This window comes from Neltuma alba, unplaced genomic scaffold, assembly GCF_004799145.2.
Source record: "Neltuma alba isolate B1F8T4 unplaced genomic scaffold, ASM479914v2 tig00012694_pilon, whole genome shotgun sequence".
Lineage (NCBI taxonomy): Eukaryota > Viridiplantae > Streptophyta > Magnoliopsida > Fabales > Fabaceae > Neltuma > Neltuma alba.
The window spans coordinates 206,762-228,453 of record NW_021637121.1 but is presented as its reverse complement, the minus strand read 5'-3'; the positions used below and the strand labels follow the sequence as shown (position 1 = coordinate 228,453).

General features: G+C 35.1%; 3 protein-coding genes across 7 annotated transcripts; all 3 read right to left on the bottom strand.

Annotated features, from left to right (window-relative positions):
- Nucleotides 1–6,294: 6,294 nt before the first annotated feature.
- On the bottom strand, nt 6,295–20,753 carry LOC114729926 (galactomannan galactosyltransferase 1-like). Its single transcript, XM_028916953.1, has 3 exons — nt 20,743–20,753; nt 13,491–13,497; nt 6,295–8,162 (listed from the first exon to the last, which is right to left on the bottom strand). Exon 3 carries the CDS (start codon nt 8,007–8,009, stop codon nt 6,612–6,614), a length of 1,398 nt encoding a protein of 465 aa, XP_028772786.1. The 5' UTR covers nt 8,010–8,162; nt 13,491–13,497; nt 20,743–20,753; the 3' UTR covers nt 6,295–6,611.
- Nucleotides 10,389–11,937, bottom strand: LOC114729938 (glycosyltransferase 6-like). The gene has a single exon (XM_028916967.1). It carries the CDS (start codon nt 11,673–11,675, stop codon nt 10,389–10,391), a length of 1,287 nt encoding a protein of 428 aa, XP_028772800.1. The 5' UTR covers nt 11,676–11,937.
- LOC114729927 (heptahelical transmembrane protein 4) lies at nt 14,311–18,074 on the bottom strand. 5 transcript variants are annotated; one of them, XM_028916957.1, is made up of 4 exons: nt 17,732–18,074; nt 17,115–17,405; nt 16,131–16,194; nt 14,311–15,190 (listed from the first exon to the last, which is right to left on the bottom strand). In XM_028916957.1, the coding sequence occupies exons 2-4, from the start codon at nt 17,375–17,377 to the stop codon at nt 14,537–14,539; spliced, it is 981 nt and encodes a 326-aa protein (XP_028772790.1). In that variant the 5' UTR covers nt 17,378–17,405; nt 17,732–18,074; the 3' UTR covers nt 14,311–14,536. The 5 variants fall into 5 exon arrangements, with proteins under 5 accessions (XP_028772790.1, XP_028772789.1, XP_028772787.1 ...); XM_028916956.1 differs by having other exon boundaries at nt 15,921–16,194; nt 17,115–17,380; nt 17,732–18,060; XM_028916954.1 differs by having other exon boundaries at nt 15,921–16,194; nt 17,732–18,058.
- Nucleotides 20,754–21,692: the final 939 nt, after the last annotated feature.

Sequence of the window (21,692 nt, the reverse complement as noted above, 5' to 3'; positions counted from 1 at the left end):
CGCCTGATCTTTTCTTATATTGTTTAAAACTTATACTATTAAATTGAGGTTAAATGTGTACAGTCGAATGTGATATACTACTTACCATGTCATAAGGGGGGATAAAATGTTACTCCTCCGGTCCTTAATATAGGACCCAATTCTTGAGTTGGTTTGGTCCTAAATATAAGACTCATTTCTCATATTTATCAATTTTCTTTAAATTACCCCTATAAATACTCCCTCAACCATAATCAAGTAAAAGAGAGAGAAGGAGTATTAAGAAAGATGATTATGGTGTTTTAGGAAAAATGTGTCACTATTCTTATAATTAACTAACTTACCTAACTTCCTTAATCTAATCAAATTAGTTAAATGGGTCTTATATTAAGGACTGAAGGAGTATGTAGTATAATATCACGTGATATATTGCCGATCGAATATGTGTTTACTTTTAATATAGTTGTGGGGACGTAAACACTCAGTTGTCTTTTATATCGATGTTATCTAATTTAACTAATTAGTTTTTGAATAAAACTTGCTTAGCGTAACTTTTAGCCTGCAATGGTGTTAATTTATAAATAAAAGTAATTATTTATCCAATACATAAATAAAACTAATGTAAATTTCTCAGATGATACATTCTCAGTAATCAACCAATAAAATTTAAATTTATCGGCATAATTTTTCAAGTTTGAACACAACTATAGATTTGAGACTTGTATTTTTAAAAACTAATTTGTATCCTCATATGTCAGGAAGGTCTACAGTAAAAGTGATATATTTACTAAGAGAATTAATTGAAAAGTATCAAAGAAAAGGAAAAAAATTTGCATATAATTTTTATTGACTCGAGGAAAAACTCATGATCGTGTATTGTTTAAGAAGTATTTTGAAAAGTCTTGGAAACAATAAAAGTGTATGTGTTGTACATATTAAAATTATACAACATATGCATGAGAGAGTAACTATTAGTATAAGAGCATTTAGAGCTAAGACAAAATAGTTTTTTATAAGGATTAGCCTATGGTGGGATTGTTTGAGTTTTAACTTGTTTGACCTAATTTTAGGTTTTTAACTAAGCATATACAAGACGAAAGATATCAACTCTAAACTTGAGTTGCAGAAGATCTTAGAGTTGAAGGACTTCTGGCTGAGTAAAAGTAAGATATATAAAAATATAGAATGCTACCCTAGTCTTTGTTACAAGTCATTTGTAACTCATTTTCACATGCCAAGGAATGGATTAAATTGATAAAATTATTCAAATTTACTCTTATTAAAAGTCTTTTCTCTCTCATTATTAACAAATCATTCTCATATATCTATTCTCTTTTTTTCTCTTCCCAAATAAGAATTAAACAGGGGTAAAACTGAAAAATAACCCTTCTTAGATTTGTGACCAAAAATTTCTTTTACAAGTGACTTAATTATAATAAGAATCAAAGTGGTACATGCATTCCAATTTTAATAAGAGGTAATCTAGAAGTCATTTGAAGATTAAAATGAAAGATTATTTATCAAATTATACTTCAAGTGAGGCAAAAGAATCCAACAATGATTTCTTATTTCTGTTTGAAAACAATATCATTCCAGTTTACGATTTACTCCTTTCATAAATTTACAATTGCAACTACATGCAAACCACTACCAAGCAAAGAGATTTTTTAGTCTTTGTTGTTTTGGGGACGATGGAGGATAAAGTAGAAGATTAAAAAGAAACGGTGAAACAAGGTGGAAAAGGACACAATGAGCAGAAAGAACAAGTAATTGCTAATTTAAGGAGACGTTTTAGCATATGACATGCAAAGAACTTGGATTATATATATGTAGACGAAACAGATTGCACAGAATTAATGTATTTTCCCAATTTAAAACTAGAATGCGGTGAATCTTGTCGCGTTCGGATTCAATGCCAGAAGTTAATTCTCAAGCTCAATACTTTATACTCCTCCGGTCCTAAATATAAGACTTTTATACCAGTATGTATAGGGGTCTTATATTTAGGATCAAAGGAGTATCGTGTAGAGCTCAAACACACCTGTAAAAGGAACAAACACATATATTATAATTATAACATATTTATCGTCTTTTTAAATTGAACGCTGCATAAAAGAAAAATATTTTAAGGGGTCCAAATCCTTGATTAAGAAAATTTTAACCTTAGCCATTTGGCAAGGCAATCTTAATCCAGAAACAAGCCCTACGAAAACAATGCGGCTTAACTTGATTGGAAAATATCCCAGGTCAAAAAGAAAACTTGATTGGAAAATATATTTGGGTGAGGATAATGCAGATGAAGTCTAGGAGTCATGGGCAAAGATGGAAATAAGTTAGATTAGATTAGGTTTTAACTGAATAGGCTTGAGGGTACGATAAAAATCTAAAGCCTGATTTTAAACCTGAGTGTGTGTGTAAAAATATTTTTTTTTTTTTGGCTTAAACTTGTTCCTTTAAAAGGCCTTACAATGCCTGAAAGTCTTTTTAAAGGTCTATTTAAAATGTAAGCTTTTAAATAAACTTAAAAGCCTATGTCTCACTGATATATAACATTTCAAGCCTACTTAGAAGTTTTCTTAAGCTTTTAAATATGTTTTGAGGCTATACAAATATTATATGATTTAATTATTTAAATAGATTCAATTTAAACTGATAATAAAATAAAAAAATTTCATTCATTATAATATCTCATAATTACAAGTTTACAATAATACATATAGGATAATTTGTTTATAATAGTAAAAGAAGCAATGATCCTAAGAACTCATCATGATGGCACCAATAATCTTATATTTCAACATAATTTCTTGTTGTACTTTTACAACGGAAATCAAGATGACAAATTCTTACCAATGAGATTATAATGATTCATTTGAATGTCATTAAAATAAATTTATAGCAATTACTCCTCCGGTCCTAATTATAAGACCCAATTGACTTATTTGAGGAGATTAAGGAAGTAAGTTAAGTTGGTTATTTATAATAAATAAGTTGTCATTCCTAAAATATCCTTGCTAATAAGTATATTGGCTAAAACTATCATTATTAGAAGGATTATCTTGGAAAAAAAATGCATAAATATAAGAGACAAAATGGATTGGGGTATTATAATTAGGACCAAATAAAAAGTCAAATGGGGTCTTATAATAAGGACCGGAGGAGTATTATGTTTCATCAAACAATGCATATTAAGGAAGAAAGAGTGAGTTAGTATTGCCATCTTTGAGTGATTGAAGAGAAGAGAGAAAAAGGCGAACAACTAATGAATCAAAGAGTTGAGTTTATATGTGAATGACAGGAGGTGAAACTTTAGAATTAAAACTTAGTAATTTTATAAATAATTTATAGGGGAAATTGCAAAAAAAAGACTTTGGAATTGCAAAAACGCAGATAGGGACTCTTGACAACTTCACTTTGGGTTTTGACAACTCAGGGCATATTATTCTTGTCAAAACCCAAAGTGAAGTTGTCAAGGGTCCCTATCTGCGTTTTTGCAATTCCAAAGTCTTTTTTTGCAATTTTTCCTAATTTATAAAATTAGTGTACATTGAGAATCCCATAAAAAAAGTTTAAAATTACTAAATTCCAGATCAAAATAGATTTTGACTATTCTGAACTTGTAAATAGCAATACAATTTTGTAGGAATTTTTGATTCAAAATTTAGTAATTTTAAACTTCTTTTTATGTGATTCTCTCTAATTTATATTATATATAATAATGCAAATTTAAAAAAAAAACTAAACGCTTAGAAGAAGAGAGAGGGGGAAGGGTAACGTTACAGCAACGCAGTGGCTATAGGAAATTGGGAAAGGAGGAAAAAAAAAGAAAAGGAGGCAGCAGAGAGAAAAGAAAAGAAGAGAAACCGTTTTTCATTTAAGGGCGTGTTTGTATTTACTTTTATTAGTTTATATAAATCGACACAAAATTTTTTTTACATATCTATCTTTTATCCTGTAAATAATTATTAAAAAAGTATTTCCAAACAAGCTTAATCCTCCTCTCATCCTTTAGCTTTCTCACTCTCCTCCAGTAAATTTGATTTTTTTTTTCCCCGGTAGAAAGTAAATTGGAAATTTTTTTTTTTTTTGGTTGCCCAGAGTATCTTCCCACCCGAACGGTAAGAGACTAATCTCTCGGGGTACTGTCAGGTGCCGTAACGGGGACCCCTCCCAACAGTATCTTTTCCATACGCACCGCCCCAAGGATCGAACCTAGGACATGATGTTTAAGGGGCCCAAGTTCCTTCCACTTGGACCAACACTAGTTGGTAAGTAAATTGGAAATTGTAATGGAGGGTCAAGTATTTTGACAGTGATTGGGCCGCAGATGAAGTGGGTCCTCAGTTCTGAAGGTCCAAAATAGACATTTATGAGACACCCAATATATTGCTCTCCAACCGACAAACCCAGCCATTCCCACATGCGGACGAAACAGAGACTCCATAATGCTATGAGGATCACATTATTGGGTTGCATGTCCCTGGCCGAACAAAACAATTGTATCATTTGAGTCACATGTTGTTCTCAAGACTTAAACAAGTCGTTTTTTAGGTAATACTGTATACTCCTCTGGTCGTGGGATAAAGAAAGAAAGTATTTTTTAATCCTATTTATAGACACTGAGAGAAATTTATTGTATAAATGTACAATTTTACCCTCATTTATTATTGTATTAACTTTGTTTATATAAGATATAATATATATTAAATAGGGATAAAGTTAGAAAATCATTAAATTTTAGATGAGAGTTAATGAAATTTAAGGTTTTTCTTAGTCTGTGTGAAATATAGTGGAAGTACTTTATAAATAAAACCGAAGGAGTAATAGTTTACAAAATTTATTAAGTAGTCCATTTTAAATAGGTTTAAATGCGTAACATTATCTTTTGACAATTATTGAAAAGTATGTATTCTTCGTAAATTTTTATATCTACTTATTATAAATTAATTTAAATAAAAAGTATTTTGATCTACAAGTCATTCTTATGTTTAATTTTTTGGAAAAAAAATCAATGAAAATAATTTGATAATTGTTATTTAAATCCATTGTTGATGATCACCCAAAAAAAAACAAAGTCAACACACGGGTGTACAGATACCACGAATATCTCTTCGTGTCACGAGACTCACGACTCACCATTTCTAATTGAATCTGTTGGTTTCCTAGGAATAATTAATTGCTTTAATTTCTTTATAATTACACGTTACTCCTACTTATATATCACCCGTTTGGCCACTTCCTTTTATGAATATTACGGAAAATAGATGCTGAGGTGGCGTAAATCGTATTCGAAAATACACGTATATTTAGTTTTCATTGTCATTAATTTCTTAACCCACATGTATCTTGCCGTTGAAAATAATCTCATTTTGAGAAATGATTTGGTATTAAATGTGTATACCTATTTCAATAGAAATTTCAATCTTTTTTTTTGGTAAAATAGAAATTTCAATCTTAACTATAAGGAACTAACTTATTCCACCAAACCTAACTCTTATTATTTTATTAACATGAATGCTAAATAAAAAGATAATAGTCCATATAAAACACATTTGGGTTAATATAATTTTAGTCATCTGTGTTTATTTTTATTTTAATTTTGGTCCGTCAAATTTAAATCATAAGTTTTAGTTCTTTAAATTTTTTTTCATTTAGAATATTGGTTTTTATAACTTAATAAATACTCCCTCCGTTCCTTATTATAAGAGACAAATAACCGAAGTACATTGATAAAAAAAACAGTTAAAATTAGTTAAGAACAATTAATGTGTAAAAAGTATAATTATTTTTCTAAAAATGCCCTCATTAATAAGGAGAGAGAGCATGAGAGAGAACAATTAAATTATTAAAAGAAAGAGAAGTGGGAGGGAGAGAGAGTGTGAGTTGGAGATAATAAATATAGATAAAATAGAAAATCAACATACAAAAATAGAGACAACTTTTAAGTGTCTCTTATATATAGGAACATGTCATAAGCATCAAATGTCTCTTATAATAAGGAACGGAGGGAATACCAGGATAATTTTGTCTCTTGAGATCTAAAACTTATTATTTGAAATTTGAGGAATCAAAAATTATATTAAGTCATCAGATTTTGTAACAATTTTAAGTTGGCAGCACAGCACAATTGTGAGCAAAGACATAGACGTCAAGCCAAGTTAGTTGAAATGGAAACAGTTTTTGGGTATAGCGAAGTGATAAAAAGTGTCGAGTCGTTTTCAACTTCCCAGGTCGGGGGGAAAACAAAAAGAAGTCATTTTCAACTTCCAGGCTTTCACCGAGAAGCATAAATTAACAGACTGGCGAGTCAAGGTATAAACATGATCCAGTAAAAAAAATGACTATTGAAGAACAAAAGGTACAACCACCAAACCAACATTCTACATTTTCTAGGGATCCAGAACCAGAATAATATCATCATATACCGCTTCATTATGCATTAATTAAATGTCCCTTCGGGACATCCGATTATGCATTAATTAATCACTTCCCCCCACCAATCACTTCCACATGCACCAACCCATCATGACCATAAACATAAAATATACACAGAATCTCAGTGTGCATTGGTCATCCATAATTGGATCTCATTAAATAAGTGTAATTAACTTGTAATTTATTAATTACCTAACTCAGGTTCTCTCCTGCACTGCAGGGTAATCGAAAGGGATTGAGGCAACAGAATTATCCTGTAGATCCGGATGCACATAACCGTAGTTACGCATCACCTGATTATCAGCAAAATTCAGAGCCTTCACCATTTTGCCCCAACACATATCTGCCGTATACCTATGATTGTAATTTCCGCTGCAAGGTTGGCAACCCGTGAAGTGCGTGATAAACGGCCTCCGCCAACTTCCTCTGCCGTTCCCTGCCTCCTTTAGGTACGGTTCCCTCACCGCGCCGTAACTCTCACTCACCTTCTCGGCGTGCCTCCTTCGTAGCCTCTCGTCCTCCCTCTCCAGTTCACTGTATCGCTCCGTAATATTCTCGTACTGCTCTGCTAGTTCCTCCCAGTAACCCTCGAAGTAATACTCGGCTTCCAGATAAATCTTGTCCGCCCATTTCTCTTTCTCTTCTGCGATCAAGTAAGCGAGGCCCGTCTGATCGTCTGACTCCGGGAACTCCTTGTCCTTGAAGGTGGCTCTGAGGGTTTTGCCCCACTGTTCGTACTCTGGCGTTTGTGGGCCCATGCTGGCCCACGCCTCCATGAGGTCCAACGACCACTGACAGTTTCTGATTAAGAACACGCCGGCGTTCAGGCCCGTCCAGCTTCTTTTTTCGTGAATTAGATGGGTCCACCCGTGAACGATGAGGTTGTGATCCTTGTAACGATGCAGCGGGAGCTTGAAGTCCATGTCGGTGAACAACGCGTCCGAGTCGACCCACCAGATCCACTCGGCCTCCGGGTGGGCCAACATGGCAGCCTTCACCACCGGGTACTTCGCCCAGTATGATTTCATTCTCGGATGAAGCAGCGCGGCGTTGTAGAAGATGTCGTAGCCGTGGAGACGACTGTAGTCCACTTTGTTCTTGAAGAGTCTCAGAAGTAGGTGGTCGCCGATGGGATTCCGGCAAGGCGACGGCTGAGATCCCGTCACAAGGAGGATCCTCTCCTGCGCTCCAGGCACGAACGACGGGTGACGCGACAGCCACTCTTTTCGCTTCTCGTCCCAGTTCTTCATCGGTTTGTCCATCGTGTAGCCCATTTCGGGGTCATCGTAGAACGTTTTCTCCGGCGGTTCGTCTCGGAGATCGGGGCCATGAGTGGAGGGGGCGCAATTCGTACCGCCGGAGACAGTTCCTGGGAATTTGAATGATTTCAGTTTAGTGGCGACGGACTCAAAATTGGCGTTTGAAGGAGGGATTGGGGCTATGAATGACCAGAAACCCCAAACCAGGAGAAGAGCGGAAAATGCTCCCCCGAGGAAGAGGCAACCATCGGAAAAACAGCCAGAGGATTTGTTTCTTGAGCTGAACTTGGCCATAGAAGAGCTACTACAGAAATGTGAAGCCTCAGCAGACACCATGTTATGCCCGGAGAAAACGGAGGTGGATGAAGTGTATCATGCTTAACGCCTCTTGTTAATCGTCGCGTGATGGAAACTCTTGGCCATGTGAAAGACCATCGTTCGCAGGAGTACGAATTAGCAGAGCGCGCGACGGAGAAGATCACAACCTGCCTGAAGCTGAAACTACACACAACAGAGGGTTTTGGGAATGGCAGAGAGTGAAGAAGGAAGCGGAGTTGCCGAGTGGAGAAGCCAAGCCACGATACGCAATGTCGTTTATAGGAGAAAGAGCTAACTGGTTTCCGGCAAATAGCTAACGTGTTAGCAGTAGATTGCAGGGAGTGATAATAAATCACTATGGACACGTGGAGAGCGACCGACAGTTGCCCCGCCATATTCCTTTCATTCCGTTTCATTGTCTAGCTTTTACTTTTCACGCTAATTTAATTAATTGATTTGGACTTGGATGTCACAGGAAAAAAGGCGAAAGCAGTGAGGGGCCATAAAAGAATGCATGAGAAAAAGAAGAATCTTTTCTTTTGAACAATTATAATCAAGGTTAATGTCAGTGATGCATATAAATTAAGTACCATTAATTAGGTGTAAATATAATTTGGATTCCGTGGTATGGGTGCCCAATGAGCTTTAACAAAGCATCTTATGATCCGCTTTCATGTGGGAAATGATGGGGAATTTTCAAAGTAAATGTGACGTGTCTAATATCTTTCAAATCAATTAATCAAACCGATTAATTTGACACTTTAGCCCGTAAATTAAATCAACTCATTTGGATGTTAGCGAATGAAACAGTTGAAGCGTGCGTGAGTGTATGTTGACAATTTCTAATTTCATGTTAGGCTCCAAAACTGGGAGGCCGTGATTGTGGGCTTGGAAGAAGAATTGAAACTTTTTGGTAATGCATTTTCTACGCCTCAAGTTTCTCCGTCCTTGGAAAATAACATTAAAGATAGGAAGTTATTATTTTTGAATTGTGAATCCCATTTTTAATCTTATATATATATGACGTGTAAAGAGTTGCAGGCTGCATCCCTCGTGTTTTTTGAAAAGGTGGGAAAATGAAAAATAATATCCTTCAATCATGCATTAATTTATGGCCCAACACATGAAAGGAAAAGCCAATATCATCATATAATATATATTTATATATATATATTAATATGCGCATTCAAATGCTCAATCAGAGAAAGCATTGAAAACAATCCACACATAATCCAAATTCAATTAGTATATTAATTTTAGACGCCTATGGTCAATAATATTTTCAATTAAAATATGATATGTTATATATGGTATAGATGTAGAAGTTATCATCCGCCGAGTATATGTGGCTGTGTATCATATTACTATTATTATTTACAGTCATATTTTAATTTAATTTGATTAAAAAACTTGATAACATAGCCTCACACTAGTTTGTGCATTAAAAAAAAAAAAGGTTTTCTTGTTAAATACTTTAAAATTCCAAATTTGTACAAATAATTTGTAGTGGTGATAAACTTCTGGAAATCATCATATGATGGGGCCCTGTGTTGCACGGGAGCCTCATGTAATAAGTGGCGGTAGGGCTTGTGTTCAGTGAGGCTCTTATAAACCTACTAGATGATATAGATAGATCAGTTAATTTGGTATGTTACTTCCAGAAGGTCAGATTAAGAGACTTTCTACCTGAAAATGTGAGAATGCAAAATATAAAGCTCCTCCCACAAGAACCACCACATGATTCTTCTTCCTTTGAAAGCCAAGAATGCTGAAGTTGCTCCTCCCTTGGCACAGAAGCTCTCATTCTAAGTAAGCCACTAGTCCCCTGCTCGGCTACTCTTCAAAGAACCTGTCTTCCTGGTTCAAGACAAGTTTCTGATATCTTCGGTTTGACTCAATTCGCTTTTGGTTTTATTACTGCCTTCGTGGCTTCAGGACATGCAAGGTTTGATGCCACGTCTTCTTCCTTAATTAAAAAGAAAGAAGAAGAAATCCTATCAGTAAAGGACAAGTCCCTATGATTCTGTGATTCCTTCCCCCTCTTGACTTGGCCTGTCCCAGTGCCATTTGTGAGACCTTAAATGGCAGACTCCGTTCAAGGCCTTTACAATTACTATTTGTTTCATTCGATCTCTTCCTCCCTCATATACAACTTCATATTTAATTTGTTATTTTCGTCTTTCAAAAGGACATATTGTATTTATCTATCAAGGGCAGGTATTAAGAGGTTACAAATAATAGGTCAAATCCGAAACTTTCCACGTATATACCTTTCATGCTGCTAGCTAGGGTCATTAGCACATGCAATGGCATTTTGAACTGTAAAAATTAATTAGGCTGGCGATGAAGAGGATGAAGACGCAGTAAAAGAAGGCAGAATAATAGATAAAAGGAGAGTCAATACAAGTCAAACCAGGGATAATCATAAGGGAGGAGGGACACGGCTGAGCTATGAAGATCTCTATGAATGAAACCATAATTGCGAATCACCTGATTATCCCCAAAGTTCAAAGCTCTCTCCATCTCCTTCCAGCATTTCTCCCCATCATAACTGGGATTGTGTTCTCCATTACACGGCTGGCAACCCGTGAAGTGCGTCACAAACGCCCTCTTCTTCCTCACTCCCTTCCTTCTCATATACTCTTCCCTTTTCCCTCCGTACCACGCGCTCTCCTTCTCCGCGTGTCTCCTCCTCAACCCCCCCTCTTCTTCTTCCATCTCCTTGTACTCTTCCCTCACTTCCTCATAACCCTCCACCACTCCCACCCAATACGCTTCCAGTTCATATTCCCATTCCAGATATGTCTTCTCTCCCCATCTCTCTTTCTCTGTAAACAGCTTATAAATCAGCGACGACTGGTCATCTGGTAATGGAAATGGCTTGTCCATGAACGTTGATTTCAATATCTTCCCCCAGTTCTCGTAGTTCTCACTTATTGGGCCCATCTTGGCCCATTCGTTTATCATATCCATGGACCATTGGCAGTTCCGGATCAAGAGTGACCCGGCGTTTAGGCCCGTCCAGCTCTTGTTCTCTTTGTCTCCGTATACCATGTTGGGCCACCCGTGGACCACGAGGTTGTGGTTCTTGTATTTCTCCATGGGAAGCTTGAACTCCATGTCTGTGAATATTGCGTCGGCGTCGACCCACCAGACCCATTCGATCTCTGGGTGGGCCACCATGGAGGCCCGGATTATTGGGAGCTTGGCCCAATACGAGTCCATTTTGGGGTGGAGATGCGCGTTGCTGTACAAGATGTCGTGGCCGTGGATTCGGCAGTAGTCCACTTTGTTCTTGAAGGCTCGCAACAGCAAATGGTCGCCGATGCGATTCTTGCACGGCGACGGCTGTGATCCGGTCACGAGGAGAATCCGATCCTGTACCCCGGCGGCGAGGGATGGATGGAGTTGTAGCCACTTCCTTCGCTTCTCGTCCCAATTCTTCATCGGTTTCTCGATGGAGTAACTCAGTTCCGGATCGTCGTAGAAGGTTCTGTCGGGCGGTCCGGGCAATCCGTCTGAGCTGGTTTTGTTGATCCGGCCAGAGAAGTAAGAGTGGAAGAATAGCGTCAGGTGGAATCTGGTGGAACACAGAGTCCAGAGGAGAAGGAGAACGAAGAGCGTTGCGCCGAGGAGGAGAAGGCCATCGGGGCAAGGTTTCTTGCGAGGGTTGGGCTTGGCCATTTGGAAAGGATGAAGATTCGATTGGATTTGAAGAACAGTGTGAGTTGAAATTTATAGTGAGAAGGGTTGGTAAGTGGGAATATCATCAGGATTTGTGAATTCATTGGGTTGACTGCGAATGAGGCAAGTTCAGGAGTAATAATGAGAAGAGATTTCAGTTCAGAGGAAGAAGAGAGTAATTAGTGAGGGGAATTTAATGCAATTGATTTGAGGGATGATGAATGCAGATTGTGATTTTGAGTCTTGAAATCAGTAGCGAGGAGGGCCACTTAGAAGGAAGTTCCATAGCGAAGGTCATCAAAGTTGACCAACGTCGGGGCCCTCAAGTCTCAACGATAATATGGGAATAAGTTCGTACCGTCATGTCCTTTGCGGTGATTCCGTCGAACATAGAATCAAAATTCAAAGGATGAATAAGAATCCTCTCATCAATAATTCCATTAAATTTGTCACTAAAAAAAAAATAATTCCATTAAATTTGTTACCAAAAAAGAAATAATTCCATTAAATTGACAATTAAAATGAAAACAGTAAATCGTTGGCAAAAAAAAGTGAATGTTTTTCAGTTAAATTTATTTTCCTGTTAAGTTCTTCATGATTATTTTAAATTTTAATAACATTTAATAAAAAAATATATTGCACTGAAGTTAAAAATAGTCCCTAGTCCCTGGGTGCGCAACATAGTACCTTTTTTCAAAAAAAAAAAATGAAATTCAAACGGTAATGGAGAAAATTTAAATAAAAATTTCATATTTTCTTGTTATATTTTTTTGTGCTAAAAACATAGTAACATTAGAACGTTTATAATCCGGTAAGTATTTTACAGAGGACCAATACTATATTATACTACCTCCTATCCTCAATATAAGACCTCGTTTGATTTTTATTTTAGTTTTAGTTATAAGACTCCAATCCACTTTATCTCTCATATTTATATATACATTTTTCAAGATAGTCCTTCTAATGATGGTAATTCTAAGCAATAAATTTGATTAGTAAAGATATTTTAGGAAAGATAACATTTATTTATTACAAATAACTAACTTAACTTATTTTCTTAATTTTTTCAAATTAGTCAACTAGTTTTTATAATTAGCACTGGAAGTAGTACTAGTTTTAGTTTTATAATTAGGGATGCAAAGTTTTTTTTGGATGTAATTTAGGATATGCTTAAATTATTTTGGATTTGAAACTAATCTTTGTTGAACTGAGAGTATTTAAGGTTCAAGTCCTTTTAATAAATATGTTTCTTAAGATTTGAATTTGTCATCTATTTTTTAGGAAATGCCACTACTTACCAGTTACCACTCAACCAACAATATTTGCATCTTTACAATACTAATTCTTATTGAGTCAAAATTGATTTATGAAAAAAAAAGAAGATGGGAAATTGTGGAGCCTACCTCAATATCCATTATAACAAATACTTTTTTAGTTTTATTTATAGAACAAAGAGAGAAGAATTTTTTTTTTTATATATTTAGAGGATCTTAAGAGAAAATTTTTTATGGATGTACAATTTCACCCTTATGTTGGTTTTATTTAATTAGGTATAATGTATATTAAATAAAAATAAAGTTGAGAAATTTTTATATTTTAAATGAGAGTTAATGAAATTTAAAAAATTTTTTTGTCTGTCTAAAATATTTTTAAAATAACTTATAAATAAAATTAGAAGAATACTCCCTCCGTTCCTTATTATAAGAGACACTTGATGCTTATGCCGTGTTCCTATATATAAGAGACACTTACAAGTTGTCTCTACTTTTTTGTGTTGATTTACTATTTTACCCATATTTATTATCTCCAACTCACACTCTCTCTCCCTCCTACTTCTCTTTCTTTTAATAATTTAATTATTCTCTCTCATGCTCTCTCTCCTTATTAATAAGGGCATTTTTGAAAAAAAATTATACTTTTTATACATTAATTGTTCTTAACTAACTTTAACTGTTTTTTTTATCAACGTACTTCGGTTATTTGTCTCTTATAATAAGGAACGGAGGGAGTACTAATTAAGCACTAGGAGTTATTACGGGTTGGCTGTCAATGATTTATTAACCAGTGTTAATGACACACTCAATGCCTCCCGCTAAAATCAAGATCAAAGTCACCACTCAACACTGACAAAGTGACGAGGCTTTGGTTGAGAATGCTGCCGCCTTGAAGATGATATTCTGGCATCTCAATATAGCAGTCAGTCTCCTCAGTCCCTTTTTTTTTTTTCCCCCTCCCTTTCTGCGAATATTTCTACCCGGCAATGAATAAAATAAATATTCTTCTAAAAGAAAATACTTAACCTTATAATTTATTTTCAATATTTCATTAACTCTTTCTTGAAATCCAACAGTGTTTTTATTTTATCATTTTTTTGGTAATAAAAGTGACCCATTTTATCCTTATTTAATATACAATATAAATAAAATTAACATAATAATAAATAAAAAATAAAACTATATATTTATATAAAAAAAACTTCTCCTGCAATCACGTCATGCCATCTATGTTAGTGAAACAAGACTTGTTGCATCAAAACTGCTGTAAATAAGCGCAAGAATACCCAGCCTCTCAGAAAATTAGAGAAACACAAAGCCAGCATACTACAAATCGCTCCTCGATCGGACCAGAGAGACAATTAGAGAGTAACATCCATACTGTAAATTTCCATTACTGACTTGTTCATGCGAATACAATATGCATACACAGAATATGCCCGGCCAGATGCATAAACCCCTCCTACCAGGAGCACGACTATATCATAAATTTACATCTTTCGAAGACGTAAACTCTCCATTGTTATTGACCAAATTGTACCTATAAGCTAAACCCTAACATCGTCATGTGCATAGAAGCTCACTGAATCAACAACCACGAAGGTCACGCCACCTGAGATAAACCAATCCCGCACGATAGTGAGTGTATGCACCAGCTACCACTAATATATGAAATAATTGGTGGCTATGCCCAGCAATGTCAAATTTCCCAGGTTTCCAACGTTCTGGGATCCTAGTAGCATAAACTAGCGCTCCAATCCCATAGAGAGCGCCCATCAAAATCTCATACCCTGTTGTGCGGAACACCTCAGGTTCACCCCAGAACAAATAAAGCTTGTGGAGAATAGGTGCGACACCCGAGAGACCCATGCCGAAGAAGAGGGATGCCCGTATTGTGCGGAATTCTGGGTTCTGGAAGACCGGAAGGAGAGAAAACAAGATGGTGGAGATACCCAGCAGTGTTATGGATAGTAAGTAGAGGTTGCAGAGTAAGGGATTGCACATAAAAGAGTAATACACTGGAGGGTAGAAGGAGGTGGATATCAGAGCTGCAATTCCAGCATAGTCGAGCCTTAGCATGATGTATGCCATGCGCTCTGAGTGACAAGAGAGGAGGTGGCATACACTGCTAGCCAGCAAGCAAAACATGGCACCCCCTAAAAATGCAAAAAATGGCCACCTTGTAATTGGTCTCATCATCAACGGTGCAATTATGTTAGCTAGGTCCTCCTTCACACTATGCTGCAAGAAATAACCAAACAAATAAGCAAATGGCTCGTTAAAGCCAGTCAATCATCTAGATAATCTGATGAAAATTGTACGCGGAGCACATCATATCCTAGTGAACGTTATAATCATAAATTCAATGCAACTAGCAGGCCTGCACCAGGAACTTAAGCTTTCATTGACAACCAGCTATCATTATCATTTACTCTATGTTTCGCCTCAACTATGACATCTGAATTTCTTCCACAGTCTAAATATGCAATGAATTGTAACCTTGGTGATATAACTACCTAATACTACCTCCGGTCCTTAATATAAGACCCTGTTTGACATTTATTTTGATCCTAAATATAAGACCCCAATCCATTTTGTCTCTCATATTTATACATTTTTTTTTTCCAAAATAGCCCTTCTAACAATGATAGTTCTAGTCAATACACTTGATTAGCAAGGATATTTTAGGAAAGACAACACCTATTTAGAACAAATAACTAACTCAACTTATTTCCTTAATCTCCTCAAATTAGTCAACTGGTTCTTATATTAGGATCGGATGTAGTACAAAATTGAATCTGTGCATTAATCACTCACCAGTAGTCTGACAAACACACAAACTCAAAAAGAAGAAATTATAGGCAAGTAGGTAAAAGTGAAAGTTGCCCAGATATCAATAAGAATCCAAATCTTATGATATCCCTCTAAAAGAAGAATTAGAAAAACTAGTAGTCTGTTGTAAAGCAATTACCAGAACACAACCATCAGTATGATTACCACTGGAAAATCGTTCTGGCAAACAGTTATACAGAAGTTCCTTTACATGCCAACTTGAAAGTGATGTAAGCATATCCATTGAGGGCAATGAAGGAAGGCATTTCAGAAGTTCTTCTTGCAATTTGTGCAGATCAGCCTTCTTCACAATGCCATGAAAATGCTGAAGAGAATGAAGATCAACTACCTTCGGAACTTTCATGGCAGTGTATATGGTCAATGCCAGAAATAGGAAGAATCCAATCAAATGCCTGTAGTAATAACAATTTATGATTAGGAGTAAGAAAATTACATACAAATAAGAATGTGCGTTTCAGTGATCAATATTCTTAAAAGGGATTAGACGACAAAAGAAAAGCAAATGAATAAAGCAATGGATTCACATATTTTCTTTAACAACACTTAGATGGAGGAGGGAAAAGGAGGAGGAACACTAAACAGAAAAGGGCGAAAAGGAAAGGCACTGGCACAATTTTGTTGTACAAAAAGGCATATGACAATCCATGTGTATTTAATATTCATTTTCTGAAGCGTTCACAATAGCTTTTGAAAAATTTATCATCCACACAGCAAGACAGAGCAAATAGTCTATTCGAAGTAAATGGCATTTAGAAAATTGCACGTTTATTCTTTTAAATTAAAATCTGTTGCTTCCGTAATACATAATGGAGATAAGCTGCAATAATAGAATCAACCAATACATCCCCGGGATCTAATGAATGTTAAGAAGCAGTTCATTTACGGAACTCATTATGAACAAAAAGTCCAGGTCACATCCAATCCAATGGTCCTAGTTTTCCTTTCCAAATAGGCAACTTCAAACAAGTAACAAATTACATTTTCCGTCTGCAGCTGTACCAAGTAGTCTGTAAAATAATTATGATTAAGACACAATTTAATAACACTCCATCGCAGTCGGATTCATAGATAGTAATTATATCCTTAATTAGCCACTGCATGCCTTTTCACATCACAATTTATGGAAATTGTTAACACAAATAATTCTTGGCAACCTTATGCTAAGATGTACAGACAAGACATAAGAAATCAATATAATAAAAGCGATGATAAATTACATCTTTTAAATTCAATTTTCATCAACTACAGCAAGAAGTATTAAGAATAAGGAGGAAGAAACGCTAATTAAATAGTTTGATAGAAGAAGTCTTACGTCCAAACATTCAGTGTTTCATTATGAATGCTAAAGACACTGAGCAACGCCTGCTTCAAGGGCCATTCTGATCGGTAATGACCTAGAATGTATTCATTGTCTCTCAAGTAACCCGGCAAGCAGTGGTACTCAACCAGTTGGTACTTCACCTTCTTCCACAATCTTTTCCCCTTCCCCGCCCTAGCAGAACATCTCCCATGGTTCTCCATCGTTAATCCAGAAGACTCTACCATATCGTCATATTTCGCATGATGGCCAGCCATTCTCTACTACTGAACAAAGTGAAAGAAACTGTAAACACATACAATTACGAAGAAATATATTAAGCAGAGCTATATTCTGGCGTAGATAAATGTTGGCGTCATCCCATCAAAGAAATTTTCGCAAGCTATTCGATGCGTTCCAGATAAGAACAGGAAAGAAAAAAAAAATATTGGGAAAAGATCAAGATAATGCATAAGTACGTGAGAAACAAAAGATTCTTCGCTACATCTTCTATGCCCCTAAACATCAGCCTATGTGAGATCACAATAGAATATCAAATTCAGAAGATAATAGAATACCAACAGTCTCCAACACTGATCAAACAAAATTCCAAATAATACGAAAAGAATTACCTGAAGCCGAAGAACCACCAGCTAAGAACGACCCTCAGATGGAGACTCTTCTTGTAATATGTAATCTATTCAGAAATTTGTCCTGGCGAGGAAATTGAAGGCCGAAAAGAGCTGTAGTAAAGAGCGAAAAGAACAAAATATTGAAATACAGAGGGAGGGGGAGGAAAACGACCCCCCGGGGGGGGTAAAAAGGGCAAGTGGAGAAAATTCCAATTAGCTGACTGTGGAATGAAACGAATTTCCCAGCTATGCGGTGAGAGATTAACGATGGAAGAAAAGACGAGATCCCTGGACGAGATGCGGAGTCGTCGACGGACGGAGGAGTAGAATTATATATAAATACGTATGATTGTCTCGTCTGATTCGTTCGCTCCGATTTTGAAGGCGACTTACCTGGGTTCCTGGCTCTCCAGTTCTCTGGAGTCTTTGATCTGGAGTCTGAAGTCTGGACCGGGCGGGCTTCCATTTCGGTGGGAAATAAATAAAATTTATTTGTAAAAACTATTCCAATCCTTAATAAGTTGATTAATTGTTTATAAAAAAAAAGTTGATTAATTATTTGATTGATTAATTGAGTAGATTAAAAAAATTAATTTAATTATTTATTTATATAATTATATTTATTTTTCTTAAAATATTTTTATTAATATTATTCATTTAATGAAATCTTTAATATGTGTAACTATTATAAAGAGAACTATTTTGAGAAAAAATAAACAAATATAAAAATAAAATAAACAGAGTCTTTATTTAAAACCAAATTGAATATTAAATTAGTTTCTATATTAAGGATTGGAGATGTTGTTTAAACAGCTTGGATTTTTTTTTGGTCAACACAAAACAACTTAATTCTAATAAATTGGAAAACATGATGAATGATTAATATAAAATAATTATGTTGACAAAAAAATATATATGACTATTTTCCGTTCTTAATATAAAAGTTAGTTTGAAATTCAATTTATTTAAATATAAGAACTTAATCCACTTTATTTTTTATATTTATTTATTTTTCAAAGTAATCTTTATAGTAGTTATATGTGTTAAAATTTCATCAAATGCTAGTTCTAACTAATATACATGATTAGCAATGATATTTATTATAAATAACTAATCTAACAATTTTTTTAATTTATTTAAATAATTAATTAGTTTTTTTTATATTAAAGATTGAAAGTAGTATAATTAATTTTTTTTATTTATATAATTAAATACATGCAAATAAATATACCGACATCATATATGCAAATAAATATACCGACATCATATCATACTTAAATCTGAAATCACATATGGACATGATGAGTGATGTACAACTGACCGTTAACTTCGCCCTTAGGAAAGGGGGAAAAACTTCAGGCAAAAAAAAAAAAAGGAAGGGGGGAAAAACAGAAAATAAATGAGACTTGGATGAAAGAGAGGGGAAAATATCTTGGAAAGGACAAGGGGTTCGGGAGCATGCGAAAAGTAAGAAAGCGAAGATGTCCGCTCGTGAAGTTGAGTAGAAGTTAGTGTGCAGCACCACGTGGCCTAATATTCCGAAGCATATTACTCATACTTGTCGCCATTCTGAGGTCCCGTGCGCATTCAGCATGCCTTTCTCCCTCCTCGTCCGCAGCCACAATTAATAATATCATTCTCATTTTAAAATTTGAAAATTCATTATTAAAAAAATAAAAAAATAAAATGCTTTTACAAATAATTGAAAATATAAAATTACATCCTTTTAAAACGAGTTGCATCCCATCAAGGACTCGCTCAAAACTTGAGTCCCTGGATGCATTTGCAAAATCAATTTTCTAATTAGGGACTTTTTTATATTTATATTTATGTTGAAATCAATGTTATGCTAATTATATATCCACTTTAAACAGTAACCTAGTTTAATGTTTCATTTTAATGTTACAACAGAATTTAACATCAGTTCAATTATTTTATTATTTTATTCACCATAAGAATTTACCATTAAATATAAAATGAGCATTTGAATATAAATAATCTGACAAGATCACAAAATTCCAATTCGAATTATTTTCGCTTTAAGATGCCATCTAAAACAAAAGGAAATGAAAAACTTCAAACGAATTATCAAACTTTGATTTATCATTATGATTTTTCTTAATGGAGTATTATTATTATTATCATCTCCTCCTGGCCTTATAATGTTTCGTTTCCACTGCATAATTGCAAAAAAATTTCAAAAAAAAAAAAAATTGTTTATATTTTTTTTTTTTTGGTTACAAAAGAGGGCTGAACCCAAACTAAAAAATAAACTAACTCAGGTGGGATTAATTCCCACATTCTCTTTCTCCACACAAGCCCTAAGTAATCTGGGCAAAAATCATAAAAAGAGGATTTAGAAATTCCCAATTTAGCAAGAGCATCCGAAATTTCATTCCCGCCTCTACATATATAATTTAGCTCAACTTGCGATTGGAGATTCAGCATATCTTGGTATCTACATTATCATGAGGGGATGCAGTGTCTCTTGTTTCCTTCTTTAACAGCATATCAATCAAACTCTTGTAATCAGTTTAAAGCGCGAAATTTTTTTGCGAAAAAAATTTAAGTGAGTTAGGTTCTAAGCTTATCAGAGCCAGAGCATGTTTCTAGACTCAAAAAACACTTACAAAGATACTTATAGATCACCTACTAACAAGATTCTTATATCAGCAGTGGATTCAAACTTATGATTTTATGAGTTATGAATTGATTTCTTATTAACAGGACTAACTTTTATTGGTACAACCATCACTGTCTTGAAACCAAAATCCCAGTCTATTGCAAACCTTTGAAGATATATTTTAGCTTGCAAACACTACATTTCCCGATTTGATAAGAAAAGCCCACAATCCAGTGTCCGCTGTGATTTCTAATAACACCTATCCTGCATGTGCCCAATATCTTGACGCTGCTAAAAAAACGTTTGAAGAAAGTCAAAAACTTGATTATGTAACTGGGCCACGCCAAGGCCCCAACGCCAAATGGGTTCGTCTTTAGTCCACACTCACTCCATGCCCAATTTTCTAGATAATGTAAGCTTTCCTTTCTTTTTTTAGTAAAGATAGTATAATTTGTTCAAAAAAAAGATAATTGAAATATTATATTGATAAGGAAAAAAATCAATATATCTATATGTAATATAAAAGTGTAAAACTGTTAATAAGCCGTATTCTTTTTTTTTAATATACATAATAAGAAGGACTCCAAAATAAGCTATTATTTATGCAACACGTTACACAATACATTTTTGACACTGGACTTCATACTCCTTTTGTTTTTTGTTAGAAGCAAGCACAAGGGAAGGACACCCCATTCCGTCTCTAAGGATCAAACTAGACAAGCCTCTACGAGGCAACACAAACTTACACAAACCTTCATCATAGTGAAGACTAAAGTTCGCGAGCCAATCTGCAACAAAGTTATCTTTTTTGTACGTGTGATTTATTCACACCTGGGCATCTTTGTTTTGTGATTCTAACCAGAACCGAATAATTCTATTAATCACCGTCTTATCTTTCCATGCCTCTTGAAATAAATGAATTGCTACAAATGAATCACCTTCAATGATGATCCTAGTGATTCTCTGAGCTAATTTCAATTCATTACTATCTCCCCATAATTCTGCAAAAAGGGCATTGCAAGTTTCCAGAAAAATCACAAATCCAACTCCCATTCTCAGTCCTCAGCACACCCCCACACCCTGACACCCGGCGTCTCCTGGATTTCTTTAGTAGCACCATCAAAGTTAAGCTTCGCGCAAGCCACTAGGAGAAAAATTCCATTTAATGTTCTTCACACATCTGAATCTGCCTTTGCTGCCCCCTTTCTGGAAGTAGGTGTTACATTTCCCCAAATATTTTATGATGATCAGATTTTCATACTCTTAATTTTACGATAACCCAATGAAAAATAATGATGCTAGTATGCTAGCCCCAGTGTTTTTTATTTTTTGGCCTAC